Genomic DNA, 15,478 nt, shown 5'->3' with positions numbered 1-15,478 from the left:
TTGAGCGAGCACTGAAAGGGTTACATGTAAACCAGCAGGGCTGAGCAGCGCTCCTCAGTGTGTGCGGAGAGCCACAAATCCTGTTGAGCCGAGCCGAACAGAGATACCCTACACGCCACCAGCCCTCCCAGGCACAATTAGGATTTCACGGGAGGGAGAAATCCACATTCCTGCACACATAAAACCTCTTTCTTCCTTTCCCTCAATCACAACTTTTTTTTTTTTTTCTCTAGGAAGAACCTGGAGCGCCATTCTGTAGGATTTGGGAAGGAAAAATGAAAAAATAAAAATAAACAGAAATTGTGAGCCTCTTTTGGCACAAGATGTGTGGTTAAGCTAAAAGCTTAGGTATTTCACACCCTTTCAGTTTCAGTCAATTTTTTTGAAACAGCAAAGGGCCAGTTGGTGAGGGAGTTTGTTTGAAGTGTCAGTGCGTTGCAGTGTCGATAGCACTCAGATGTTCTCTCTTTAAAAAGCCAGAAAAATTGTCCTCAGTTTCTCTCAACCCCATGTACTTCGGAACGCCCTACAGGTTGTAAGTAGCAAAAGGACTTACGACTCAGCGTCGGCAATCAAACGACAGACTGGGACCCCGAAATAGCACACAAAAAAAAAAAATGTATAAAGTGTATAAAATGTATCACGCTAACCCCAATATAGACATATTCCTTATAATAAATCAATTTGTCAGCCATTTTAACCCCAGAAATATTACAACTCTTCAGCAAAGTTTTGCCCTGCTGGTTTATGAAGAATGAAACAATTAAAGAAAATGGAAATTTAATTCACGCAGAGAGTAATTACAGCACTTTTTTCTGCTTGAAATACTCTAACTTCCCAGCAGGTGCAGATTCTGACCAAAAAAAAAAGAAAAAATTGGTGTAATCGTACTTCATCTGATGTACTAAGCTTAAAAGATGCACTCCCCCTTGCAATTCAAAAGAAAATTAATATCATTATTATCAATAATCTCCTTCAAGCACCTGAAGTGAGCTATCTCAAAAATGAAAAGAGTTTAGCGAGCGAGTGACAGAGACAAATGCGCTAAATTTCCTAAGCACAGCCCTCCCACAGAGATCTGTGAACTGTGAAACTTATGCATTTAAAAGGAACATCTGAATTATATAGAAGCTATAACAAATAAAAGAATGCACCTGCTACTGGGGCATTAGGTTTCCAAAGAGATTTGTAGAGAAACACCATGGGAGCATCTTAAAGCGCCGTGTCTGAAATCTGATTTAAAAATCGACAATCAAAGCTGATGGACGCAGAGCGGCGTCGTGGAGGAGACGCCATGTCCCAATTGGGGTGTGTGCAAATGATGGAATGTCAGGGGACACTCTTCTAGGTAATCGAGCTAATTGGGGAGCCATGGGCTAACGCCAGGCAGAGAGATCAGAGCCCATCAGCCCTCATGCCGAGGATCAGTTACGTGCTTTGACACTGACATTTTGGCTGCCTGAACGGAGGAGATGGGAGAGCAGGGACCACATTGCGGCTGTCGCTGCCGATAGGAAGACGGGATCCTCCCCTGTCTCTTGGAAAAGGTTAAAAACATCTTGCCGTGAAGGAACGCCCGAACCGGCCGATTGAAAGAAGCGAGCTAATTTATTTGTAAAAGTTCTGTCGTTAAGACATGCTGACATCTTTTCTCCCAACTCGCTTCCATACCTCCAACTTAAATGTTCTGCGAAGCCATTGCTCTTTTTTTTTTTTCCTCCCCCCTGAAGTGAACGACCGGATGGGGGGTGCGGTGGTGCAGTGGGTTGGACTGGACCCTGCTCTCCAGTGGGTCTGGGGTTCGAGTCCCGCTTGGGGTGCCTTGCGACGGACTGGCGTCCCCTCCTGGGTGCGTCCTCTCCCCCTCCGGCCTTACGCCCTGCGTTGCCGGGTGAGGCTCCGACTCCCCGCGACCCAGCATGGGACAAGCGGTTCAGATGTGTTGTGAACGACCGGATGACAGAGTGGCAGTCGCCTGCAAAAGAGTACGGAGCCGTGCAGGTATGGAAGCAGTTAAGGATCCTGCAATGTCATCAGCAAGGGAAACCGCAAGAGGCGCAGAGTGTCGTCTCCTAGTCTTCTTTCGGTCCCCGAGCAGGCGGACCGGCGCACACTCTGCAGAGGAGCGAGTAACTCAGCAGCCATGACTAGAGCTCCGCACCTACAACCCACCCCACCCTCGACAACACCCTTTTAAATGACAAACATGAGTGTCCACATCTCTTTCCAAGTCCCGGTGCATTGTGGGGGAGGAGCACGATTCAGCTTCAGTCACTGCAGGGTAATGCAAATCACTTTAATATGTTAAGGAGATTAAACTGGATAAATGTCTAGATACATTTTTTGTAAAGCCATATAAACCTCTAGTGTTTTTATTTTGGGGTGGGGGGGGGTTATGTGAGTCAGTTGAAATGATCAACAACAAAACCCCCCAAAAAACGCAATGCGATTGGCTGAGGAAAATTGAGCTTATTTGAGATTTTGCTTTTTAAGCTTCTTGGATGTAAGACCATCCCACCACCTTCTTATTATTTTTAACACCAACCCTAAGGACAACAAAGACTGTACAGCGACACGGGTCACAATCCTGTATCTACACTCTGCCACTCCTGAATTAGGCTTGGTTGTCGCTTCCTGCTTTTGTCAAACAAGTTGTCTTAATACGAGTGCAGCTCTGAACTACTTGACAAGCTTGTGTTACAGTTTACTGATTTATCGGCTAAAGTAAAAGTACTTGAAAAGTGAGAAAAGAGATTATGGTGTTTTGCAGAGATAAATGGCATACTTACAAAGTACTGTAGCTTATAGCGAATTAATTCTGTGGGGGGGAAAAGAGGGGAGGGGGGAGAAAAAAAAAAAAAAAAACACAAAAAAAAAACCATGTTCAGCAACCAAGATATAGATTTCGTGCTTGCATTAATACCCTTATAGGTACGCTCGCTGTTATTATATTTGTCGATTGTACCACACTGCATTATATAATTATTCCTTCAGTAAGGTTTCTATGGCCACGAAGCTGGTGGCTATTTGGAATTCATTCCTTACATGCATGGCTCACATCAACTCAAAACGCTGCGTAGATTTACTTCGTTAGTTTTGTTCCCAAAGCAGGGCCGACGGATAGGCAAGCAGAGCGGGACCGGAGCGGCCGCGAGCTATCGCGCCGCTCGACGAAAACAGGCGCGCGGCGCTCCAAACGTTTCTCTGCCGGAATGAAAGGGAGAGACAGAAGAAAATAACGCAAGGGATTAACAGACGATTTGCATCCCATTTCCATTGCTTCCAAACCGTGGGATCAGAGGAATGACAAGGAAACGACGGCTGCCGTATTTTATCACACAAAGTGTTCTCTTTGGGGAACAAAGGCCGATAAGATCATCGCAAGTCTGACTGCGTATTCGCGGTTACAAGCGTTTTAAAAGCGTGTCTTGGACAACTCGGCAAACACGGAAACCCCTGTAGGTGACCTAAAAACGGTCTCCGTCACAGGTGTCCACTGGATTTAGAAGGGACAAAAAGGGGTTCTTTTCTTTTTTTTAACCTTTAACGCTCAGTCCAAGCAGCGTTCGCTCCTTTCAGAATCTCTGGGATTGAGTGTTGATGTGCGATAGCAAAAACAGTCTCTTATCACGAAAATTGCAGCCTACTGTTTCCAAAATAACTTTCTCTTACAGTTTTACAAAAACCTAATCTGCCAGCATTCCTTTGGTTATCAGATTTTTTGATGAAAAAAATAGGGGGGAAAAAAAAAAAAAAAAAAAAACACTTTTGATTAAGCTATTTTTTCCATGTGCAACTATGTTAAAATATATGTTTGCTCCACAAGGATAAGACATCAGAAAAGTTACATTTTAACTCTCAGGATAACTCCCAGCTAATAGACAATGTCTTTACAAGACAAATATTTTACTGTTCATGTTCACTGCAAAGATTTAACACTTTTCCATCACAGAGTTGACCCTGCTTAAATGCAGGCGGGGGGGGGGGGGGGATGTTTTACCTTAATTCTGTATATGGTCCAGTTCTTCCTCTCTACAAACAGGGTGAGCGTACGTAAATGTAACATTTCAGATGCCCTCTCTGTCTAGTAAAAACATTTCGCAATTACACTGAGCCTTTTGCACACGTGCATTTAAACATACAATCAGTAACCTGGAAACATTAAAAAACGTACTTTAGAAAATGGTGCCTTCTACCATAAACTCCCTCGGGAGTTACATGCCTGTGCCTTGTATTACTATAAATGGAATTCGTAGTTCTATTTTTTGATTGGGTCTGGAGTTTGAAGAGACTAGTGGGAAGGGTGACAGTAGAAAATGGCAATGAGATTACAACACAGTAAATTGATTTGTTTTGTCCTTTCAGACAAGCGCCCACAAGGACAGCCGGGTGCCAAGTCTCCCTTCACCCCTTTATTCCCCTTTCTTCTCCACCCTCTCCATCCGCAGCCGGGACAATAACCCCACTGAGAGGAAACGCTGGCAATTTCAGAGCAGCCCTCACAGCTATATTTAAGAAAGGTGAGTCAGGGGGACTGGGACAGCACTTAGACCCACCCCATCGCTCAACTGCGAACAAGACTCACGTGGCGTTATCATTTCTGCCAAACCCATCGAGGAAACCTTCCGCATTTCACGCAACTTTGTCTTCGTTCCTCAAGTAGAGCAGAAGACCACCTAAATGAGCATCTGTGGCGAGATTTATTTCTGTGCTGCAATTTAGAAGCACAAGGCAGCGGAGCAGGGGGACTGGATCAGCCATCACAATGCTGTAGGTCAGCGCTGATTGGTTTTTATTATTCCTTTGCTTATCACACAGGTATATCAACATACAGGAAAACACCAGCATTGTGCTTATTTTAACACACGCACCCTCTGTAGCGCTGAAGATACCATATTGACGTGAAAACGTGAACTGGACACATCCTCTGACTAAGAACATGTGGATCAGTAGAGAAAGGTTATTTTTCCGTGTGCAGACTATTAGTTCCCATCCATCAATTTCGTACACGGGTGGCACGTTCCACAAGGGCGCCACGAATGGGGCACGCAGAGGGACAGCAGGGGTTAATGTCACCAATCCCAGGACCTACAGAGCCCGAAAGCCTAACAGTGGCATTAATTACCCAGGTTTCTCCTGAGCTGCAGCTCACGCTACAGTGACTTCTCCCTCAAACCTTATATGGTTCTTATGGTTTCGTATAAATAGAATTTAATTTCTGTATGTTTATTCTAGCATCCACAGCAGTACCTTCCCACCCAGATTATGAATCCAGGAAGACGTACAGGTCGACTCCCCAGTTCTATATGAACTTATACTTTACTCTCCCGTTTTAATGAGTTTTGTAACTTGCAAATCTTGGGTTATTAAGTGGATGTCTCTCTTCCGCTCTATTTCTGTCTCTTTCTCTCTCTCTCACACACACACACACACACACACACACACACACACACACACACACACAGCTCCATGGGACTCTTGTGTGAGTCACCTGGACAGACAAAGAAACAGATGAGTGCGAGCACAAGAGGATGACACGTGTTTGTGGTGGTGGGGGGGGGGGGTGTTGAATAAATTCAGAAAAAGTACCACTCTAAAACAGACTTCCCATCCAGGAGGCTCCTTGAGAGGGCGTGAGGAATCCCCTTAAGAGCCAGAGGGGTGCAAGTGGAACCAAGGGGATTTGTCCCCGGTGCTTTAGCCCAGCGCCAGGCATCCATCCTGCCTTCAATGCTTGTGGCTGCCTACGAGCGTGGCTACAGCCATTCACGGCGCCTGGGCATCTCCAGGATCTGCCCTAATCCCCTCATTGATGATAAAACACATTTTCATGGTAATTGAAATCATATTTTACTCTCCCACAGCCAGTGGAGGTTTTACAGCCTGAGCTGTTCCCACTCCCCCCCCCCCCCAGAGAGAGGCAAGGAGAAAGAAGGGGGGTGGGGGTGGGGAAGGAGGAGGAAAGAGTAAAGGCACACGCCACGCTCTCGGAGCAGTTGCTCCAGCCCCAGTAGGTGCACACTCACTTGAAGTCCCTGAAACCCATTCCCACTTCAGTCCAGCTCCTTGGCTACCAGAGACTCCACTCAAACTTTTACCACTGGAGTCAATAAGGGGGCAGCATCTTACAGAACATGTAAATCACTCCCTCTGTGCAAGTGCGGATTATGTGTCTTATTGCCTTCCTCCCTTCAGCTGAATTTGTGTTTTCAATGCAAGGCTTCTAGTAACAGGGGCGATAATTCTTTGCCTCTTGCAACCCAGCGTGAATCATGCATGTAGTGCCAGAAAGGGAAACAAGGGTGTTCCGGGTCAATTTAACGCGACTGTTGCTGCGAGAACCAGCAATGTTAAGGGAACGGAAAACACGGTCGGAACGAGTTGCGGATGAGCCCTAATCCGAAATGGCAATGACACCCACCTAATAATGTCCAGATTTACGACTAAATTGACTTATATTGACTTACTCAGGAGAGTGACACAAGCTTTCAAATACACAATACATTTTGTGTGAAAGCACGGATTGCTGGGAGCAAGGAAGTGACTGCGGAGGGATGACTTCTCCAGCTTCTCCCTCCTGCAAGCCCCTGTAGGAGGACCTCTGAGGAATCCTCCATGGGTGGACGTGTGGGCTTCCCGGGGAATGACGGGGTGCTCTTTAGCGGAACCCCACCCGCGCCTACTTTCGCTGTGCCAGGGCTGCGGAGAGTGGGCAGCCTGGAGACGGCAGCCTGCCGTGGGCACTGCCAGGCTTAGCGCTGCCCTGGCGTCATCAGCATCTCGCAGAATAGAACATTGAAACTCAAGAGAAAATTTTCAAAAAAAAAAAAAAAAAGAGGGAAGGGGGGGGGGGGTCGACTTTAAATTAAATCCTCTCTCACCGCCCCCATACCTATCTATTTAGCAAAGCATACAAAATCATTCACACGCAGAGTGAGAAAGAGAAAGGGAGAGGGAGATGGAAAGAGAACAGCTATTAGCAGCAGTAAGCAAGCTCAAGCCTGCAAGAGATCACAGTCAGCCAGTCTTAATCATAGCAATGCTTTAAGCATTCATCACCTCCTCTTCCTTGGGCACCATGTTCCAAAGAGTCCAAATATATATAAAAAAAAAATAAGAAAAAAATTTACAAAAAAAGCGGCCACTTTGAAGTCTCTGATCCCCACCTGATCACTGGTGCTGCTGCCGCCATTTGGGTCCCACACGGCCGCTCCACACATTGCCTGCCCACAAAACAAATCCCCAGTGGCTGTCACAAAAATTAAGAGCACCAAATGGCCCAAGGCTGTAGCTGCACACCCAGCCCTACTGCTTGTGCGCCTCGAGCCAAAACAGATTGCTGGACTGCAGCGGATATGCACTTAGAAGGGGGTCAGGAGCAAACAGCTGTCACCAGACAATAGAAATGTCCTCCAGAAACAACCGGGCTTCACCAAACCAAGATTAGCTGCGTGGTCTCCATAACCAGCAGTGCCGACCAGATGGCGAACTGCTTCAGGTGAGGTGGGGCTGAAGTGCACAGCATGGAACTGAACCTTGGGCAGCGTGACTTCCCTCCGTCACTGTCCTGCTCACTAACGTTCTCCATACTCGCTTCTCCTCAAAGACAATAAACTGTACAATAGAGCAAGCGCAGACCTCATAATACTGGCATACAAAGAACTCATAATACTGCTGCTGTCAGAATTATACTACACTTACCATAGTATACGTTTACAGTGGCTTTCTCAGACTACATAAACCAAAACTGACCATTTTTAGTAAGTCCCATTTTACATTTTCGATTGATACTTAATCTTTCATCTCATTCACAGATCATCATTAACCACTTGTCCAGTACACGGCTGCAGTGGCCCGGAGTCTATCCCACAAGTTGCGAGCCGAGGAGCAACCTGGATGGGACTCCAGTCTATCCCAGCGAAAATGCACGCACTCTGGGCAATTAATAGTCACCAGTTCATGAAGCACATGCGTTTGAACTGTGGGAGGAAACCAGAGCGCACAGAGAAAACCCACACAAGTACGGGGAAACCTGCAAACTACACAGGCTGAGCTCAATTTGAAGTCACACCTGGACCCACCGCCCAGGAGCTGCAGGGCACCCGCTGCGATACCGTGCTGGCCAAGACATCGTTTGTGTCAAACAGAGAAAAATAAAAAAAAATACAGTACAGGTGCAGGCACAGTATTGTCACAGGCAGCCACGGTGACATGGGGATATAAAGAGCGCTGAACAGTATAAGAATTTCCCACGAGATTTCAAAGTGCACCCACACCTTACACAAAGGCAGTGCCTTAACCACTTATAGAACCTTGTACATCGATCGCCCCTCCGGCAGAAATTGGCAGGTGTTACATTATGAGCAACATAGGGTGCTCGCAACCCATATTGAAATTCTCACAGTTAGGTCACTGTCACACTTCCATGTTGACTAATGCTTGTGCATCATGCTTTCTGCGTATGCATTTCCGCCCACATGCGCCTATCATGAAGTATGCTACTGCCCGGGTTGGCAAAACCTGGTCACGTGAACCGTGACAAAGTACTTTTCACCTTGGAAATGGCTGCCAAAGGAGCACGGATATTTACATTTAACTCCGGTTCAGGTGCTCCTTCTCTCACGGCCGCGCTAAGGAGCACGAAGAAGCAGCCGCTGCCGCGTACTCTGTGAGGTCAGCAGACATTTGCACATTTTACACTTCAGTCCCATGTTAGTGGAACGCTCATATTTGTGCCTTGGAGTCATCTGCCTGAGCCACGGACGGCTCCGATCCGCTTTGTTTTACACCAGCGTTGCCACTAAATAGCAGATACGGAAACGTGCGTGTGAACGACTTTGACGCCAGTCACCCATTTGCTGGGAGAAAGTTTTTCCGCAGCTAAATATTCCAGGCGAACGCGTACGCGCTGAGGCCGCGCGCAGCTTTTAAATAGAGGGTCCTCCACCTTCTCCACGGAACGAGCTGACAAGCAGCATCACGTGAGCCACCTGAAGTCGTCTCGACAGACACTGGTGACCGGAACAGTTCAGGCTCAAAGTGTTGCCCAACTTCCAAAATATTCCCGAGTGGGGACAAAACCAAAGTGCAGAGCACAAGCGATAAAAGAAGTACGACATGGTAAGCATGGTAAAATAAACATGCGGACATCCCCCCCCTTCAGAGGCATATTTTTGTGACTGGTGGTGTCAGAGTTCGATGTTGTTAGGATCACGCGGATCAGGCTTTACCGCCATAGTGCTGGACTTGCCAAGCCACCTACCTTTGACGGTCCTCGAAACTACCTGTTCCTGGAGAACTAGAGCCACCTGTTGACCGCTGTCAATTAGCACATCTGTCCTTTACGGCAACACACGTTAGACAACTGTGCGGTACTGCAGTCAGAAACATACGTCAAAGCTAATTATGACACACTTTTGTCACATTCTTCTAGAAGAAACAAATGGTTACTGGCATCTGTAGTCCTGCAACTGACACAAGGCGTTACGGTACACAAAGCAAAGAGCAGAGGAATGCATAGGAGAGCCAGTTTGGTGGCTGTTAATATGAGCATGACTACAGCAGAAAAAATTAAGCTTTTAAAAAAAATTTGTTTTTTAAAAAAAAAAAAAAAAAAAAAAAGACATGCAAAACAGACCAGGACTTGCCTATTTAATTTTTATTTATGGCATATTTACTTGCAGTTATACGATATTAACGGACACCTCAGAAGAGATTAGGGGGTCTTTCTGAGTTTTTGCCCCAAATTCAGATTGTAAGGCCACGTTAGCTGTAACGATGCGTGTGACAGGTGTAAAAATCTAGCAGTACATCAAGTCCCGGGAAGGAGCGCACGTTCGAAGGGGAGCGTCGCCGAGTGAGCGTCGGCTGCTTTCGCGCAGCTCACGCTTCCACGGGCACTGCTGTGCAACACGTCGCGGTATTCGTCACATCCGCTTTCAACGTTTGCTACCATGGGGGCAGAAGTGGAATGACTAACAATTACATCCCATTAACAAAAGCACACTGCGATCCTGCGGGACCTTCTGCACACAGTGCACACACCTTAGTGCGTTTGTGACACGAACAATAGCGATTGGTCTTTAGCTTGAACTTCACGGGACAAGCCGGCGCGCTGCGCGTGCAGCACACACGTGGGCCAAAGGACCCTCACTTAACTCCAGAAGACGGCATTCGTCACTCTGCATTATTGCACCCCAAACTGAGAACATAAAGTCACCACAAGAGCAGCAAAATCACACTTCATCCTGTTACTTCGCAAGCTCGCTTAAGTGAGAAGCGATTGTTGTGATCATTGACTGTCTCTACAGTGTTGGGGAAAACATCATTAAAAAAAAAAAAGGATGAATTTATTGTTTGGACGGTGCAATAATAATTTCAAAGTGCACCATAATAATAAGTAGAGCTTCCCATCCAAAACAGCTTTAACTAATGCGGTGAATCATTATTTCTAGGCAAAGACAAGGAAATCTGCTGTGACTGTGGCCCTTTGCTTTTGTTTTTGGTAATAAAAGCCCATTTAGAGACGGTTCTAGCTGGACCACTGCCCAGTACGGCCCATTACAATTACCCAGCATGCTTCCAAAGGGGTAATGAGGTGGGTGTCACAGTGGGTGGGTGTGACGGTTAGAGGCCGCCGCTTTCACAGCGAACGCTGCCTGATTCTGGAAGGGCTGAAGGAAGAGAGCACAGAGCCGAAGCCCTGCTGCAGAAGCAGCTGCTGGCCAAAATGCCCAGAAGCCGTAGGAAATCCTGCTTTACCCCGAGGTACCGTGAGTTTTATAAGCATCTGGGGGACAAAAAAGGAATTGCGTTTCAAAGCCCAGTAAATAAAGTTCGTATTGATTTGATCTCATGTGTAATCTGTTTTGCTGTCTGCCACCAACTCCGGCAATAAAACAGAATCATGTAAGACAGCATTATAGATAATACGACCATACATCAATTGGGGTTTGGGAGACACAGGGGTGATATATCATGTTCAAGTCAGACTGCTTAGCTATGGAATTTATAAACTGCCCCTTAAATTGAAGCAGCTTTCAATTTTAGTTTTCAGCTTATAGATACGGGGGGTTTTCTCCGAGTTGATTTTATTTTTTTCTTAGTTTACTATAGTTATCCCCCGGGGACCCTCCATGGACCGCGTCCTCCTCTAAAGCTGCAAGGCATCAAGCAATGAACTTGTCCCATGATGCATTTCTGGGCCCTTAATCAAGCTTGCTGCACCACAGCTGGCAAAATGAAAATATCCTGTTATACAGTTATCTCCTAATAGTGCTACACTTCTCTAATTCAAGTAGCAGGGAGAAATAGCAACAAACCAAGACAATTCGGTATCAGTAAAATTTTAATTATAGGAATTGGCTGAGTGGAGAGACAGATTACGCCAATGATGTGCTGCGTTATAATCTCCTTTACACATCCACTTAGACTGCGTGTTTCACCTGCTAGTGCCAACGAAACAACTGCTAATTAACTTTTTTCTATAGGAAATGTGTCCAGTTTCCAGCGCTGAAGAACTGTGAACTAATGAAATATCCGTGCTGGCTTGGCCCCGTTTCAGAGGACCGTGTCTTCACATGATGCATGGGTTCAACACTTTGTATAGGCTCAGCATTTCCGCAAACAATTCCCACCCAACTTAACAAGAACAATGAAAATGAGTTACGTGCACAACATGGAACCGTGACCAATGCATACAAAAAAAAAAAAAAAAAAAAAAGTTTGCAACATCAATGCGATGATCCCAGCTTGCAACTTTGCACTTCAGACCTCCTCAGAGAGATCAAGCTAGTATAACTTGAAATTGGTGAAAATACCCCACGACCACATGAAATGCTAATCTTTGTATGGTTCTGTACACATACAATTAAGAGCTGGCCAAAAAGACTGCAGCAGAAAAAACACCACATGGGACTTTACGGAAGGAACAAGATAAATCGCACATTATGCTATATAGTTCACAATGTGCGTGCCATTATACACTATGTAAAGGATATTTCAGCAGCTTTGTGACACCATGTCAATACTAAAATTAAACGGAAGCACAAGATTTATAAAAATTTAGCTAATAAAAACCCCTAAAAAGTACATTACAGGACACATCAGTAACTGGTGTGGTGTTCCCACACTGGAAATATGGTGCTCCAGCACCACCTTGTGGTCAATTGTTCAAACTGCAGCGGAGGCTCAATAAATGGAGAGTGAAACGGGCTGGAGATTTGGAAGCTGAAGACCATTATTCACTGCTAAATGCACCAATCCCTGAGGACCAGGATTAAACGTGATACACAGTCATTTCAAAATCAGCAAAACAATAATTTGGGAAAATATTCTTTGAAGAACACACAAATATGATTCGAAATACAAGTGGTGTACATGAGAGGACAAAAAGGGCAGAAAAGTATAATAATTAGTTTCATGTGTGGGAAATCAAAGGCACCGCACTTAAGACATGATAGTGGTGCATTTAATTTTCAGATGACAAGAGTGAAGTTCACCATTTTCAAATGTGACAAACAGGGCAGCTGCTTTCAACGTCTAATATTTCACCCTTGATAGCGCATCTTGTACAAATTTTAACAAGTTGCGCTATTTTTCTCTTCTCTTTGCCAAACAGATTCCAACCGCTTCTTGTACTTCCTACCCGCGTTCGGACACGGAAAAGTTAAATTACAGGTGAAAGCAGCACGAAACAGCGCAGCGAAGCGCTGTGGAGAATCCAATCCACTGGGTTATTTTAGAAAGTCGGACCAAAGCGACTTTTTAAAACAATCAAATTCCGATCAAACAGAACGGCTGTGAAACAAGCACTCGCAACCCATCGTTCCACGGCACTGCTGGTCTGGACTGGTAGGAACGCAGCTCCTCCTGACACCTGTAAACTGGGGGCCTGTTTTTAGCGGACACGACGTGTACATCGATCCCACACAATCCTCTCCTCTCACGAACTTATGTGAGAAAGAATCATGCAGTGGAGGAACGGAATGCACTAAAATGCCTGACAGTAAGTTACAGTCAGGGATACTGCGCGTAAGCCGGCGGGTAACCTGAGCCAAGTCCATCAAATTCATGTAAATAGTTTAAAGTTCTCGTTCGTGTCAACACGACAGTGAAACTTGGGACAGGCGGTTCGATAAACCTCAGCAAGTCACTTTTCCGCGCTCGTTATTAATAACGTACTTCGACACGGGACCCTATCGGCCGGTACGCGGCAGAACGAGGACGAACGCGCTCCACGTCGCCCTCAACCGTCACGCCCGCGCACGTGCATACCTCTTCCGCGCGCTCGAGGCGCACGCGCGGCGCCCCCCACTCCACGCTGATTTTCTCCCGAAGGCGTTCCGTCCGTGGGACGACCATGCAGCCGTCGACCTCCAGCTCCGGGTAAATCACGTGCAGTCCTCCGCTGCGGGGCCGCAGAGAGACACGGCTGTCAGCGACCGGGGTTGTCCTCGCGTGGGACTTGTGTCGTGTGCGTTTACCTGTCAGCTCCCGTGGACTTCCAGTCCGTCCCACTTGGGGAAATAACACCCGACACGCACCCAATGGTTACACCTGCACACTGCTCTTTGGTACATATGAGTTCATATCCACAGCAAGACTGACACGCACACACATACACACACAGTCACGAGTGGGTTCAGCGCTGCCGAGCAACACCGACTGACTGGGCGGACAGCTGGGGGCCTGGATTCAAGCGGGCGAGAACACAGGGTTCCTTTAGCCACAGCTCTGTGTGTGTGAGTGAGAGTACTAAAGCAGCCACACCGTACTGCCACCTTAGTGTCACATTACCTTGGAGTACCACAATAAAAGGACACAGTCGTTCGGGAGAAGTGAAAGCAGTACTTTGAAAACTGCACAGTACTCTGAAAAAGGTGTGCAGTACTTGTGGTTAGACGCAGTACCCTGAGTACCTACTTTGGCAAAAGAGTACTCACTGTACTTTGAAAAGTGGTTTGGGGAGATGATTACTGTATGATGCTCTGACATGATGTGATATGACTGGTAAATGAGTACTGTACTTTGATAGTAGACAGCACTGTGGTACTTACTGACAGAACTGGGCATCAGAGTCGCTCAGAGTGTCGACTTCTTGTTGAGTCTTCTTTCCGCAGGCAGGTCGCAAGTTCAGCACACCGGCCCACATAAAGAGGGTGAGACCCCCCAGCAGGCGCATGGCAACCTGAGCGTGGAAACACACCCACATTATGCCCTTCACAGGTACTATACTGCCAGGTGCTGCTCTACCTTCACAGGTACTATAGTATAGTACCAGGTACTGCTCCCCTTCACGGGAACTGCCAGGATAGTAGACGATGCTACTGTTCTAGACAAGCTAATTCCACGGACTCAGAAGCAGTTACACACTGGAGCAGCAGGCTGTACAGTACCTGTGGCAGGTGTTGTGGGAGTGGCTTTATATGGACTGGTGGTGGTTATTATACTTTAACTTATCATGTAATGAATAAATGTAAATGCGTAAACCTAATTTTATACTTGGTCGTGCAAACGAAAAGTGTCAGTGATCATTGTTACTATAAACACGCACGCCCGCCCGCACGAGTTAGTTGCTGGAATTTATTCCAGCTAAGTTATGAGGTAAACCTTATTACCTGTTTATTTGTAGTAAGCTTCAGCTGGTTTTGACGCGTCGGTGTCGGTGAGCCGCGATGACGTCTCCTAATTTTACCGAGTTAATTTTAGAGCCGCTTTTATAGCTTCTCTCAGGGAAACACTCGCACTGGACTGGTCCTCCGGCTCGTCACTCACACTCCTCCTTTACACACGCGTGGAGTGTGCGGGGCGCTCAAGTTTCAGCCGCTGCTGGGGGGTGGGGGACGGAACAGACTTTATCAATAGTGCAGCTGCGCTCAAATATTGGCAGGAAACGCCGCCTTGTTGCGCCCGTGGAGCGCAGGACGCAGCGGTAACACACGGATGCGTGTCACGGAACTCAAATATTAGAAGGGCGTAACAGGGCGCGCGCTGTGCAGGAGTGACGTGCGGCGAAGAGCTCGCGGACACCGCATCTCCCGCCCTTAGCGCATTGCGCGAGGCACGAAGACAAGAAAGAAAGGGGCGGGAAAAAAAAAACCCATCCGGTTGCACAGCTTAATCTGTTTAATAAACATTGTACAATTTCATGGTCACATGCTACCCCACTCCAGGTTTACAGCGCCTGACAGAAGAACAAAAAAATATTACATTTGTACTTAGCCTTGCAGAGCAGTGAATCAGCTGGGCTTCAGTTCACTGCCCGGGCCTGATTGTACAGCAGGGCCGCCGCCCCAGTGCTGCTACAGCTCCCTTTGGTTTGTGCTTCTCTGCAGCGCTGCTTTTAGCACCTAGACACATGGAGAGGGGCCCCGAGAGCTCTGAGTTACAAGTGGTTTCATGAATATTTCCGTTTGCTTCTTTATGCCTTATATTTTTTGCACTTTAGCACCTGACACCTATTAGTAAAAGCTCAGAG

The 15,478-nt window shown here is 46.7% G+C and overlaps 1 protein-coding gene across 1 annotated transcript in view; it reads right to left on the bottom strand.

Moving 5' to 3' along the window:
• The window catches only part of pebp4 (phosphatidylethanolamine binding protein 4), a gene marked incomplete at its 5' end in the record, with an annotated part of 69,669 nt that extends 54,979 nt beyond the window's left edge, over window positions 1–14,690 (bottom strand). The window contains 3 exons of the mRNA XM_018743997.2: window positions 13,276–13,408; window positions 14,058–14,188; window positions 14,619–14,690. Coding sequence (XP_018599513.2) covers window positions 13,276–13,408; window positions 14,058–14,188; window positions 14,619–14,690 — 336 coding nt within the window. The remainder of the gene's footprint in view (window positions 1–13,275; window positions 13,409–14,057; window positions 14,189–14,618) is intronic.
• Window positions 14,691–15,478: the final 788 nt, after the last annotated feature.

Source organism: Scleropages formosus, chromosome 12 (assembly GCF_900964775.1).
Source record: "Scleropages formosus chromosome 12, fSclFor1.1, whole genome shotgun sequence".
Lineage (NCBI taxonomy): Eukaryota > Metazoa > Chordata > Actinopteri > Osteoglossiformes > Osteoglossidae > Scleropages > Scleropages formosus.
The sequence above is the reverse complement of the archived record's forward strand: the minus strand, read 5'-3'. Positions and strand labels throughout refer to the sequence as shown.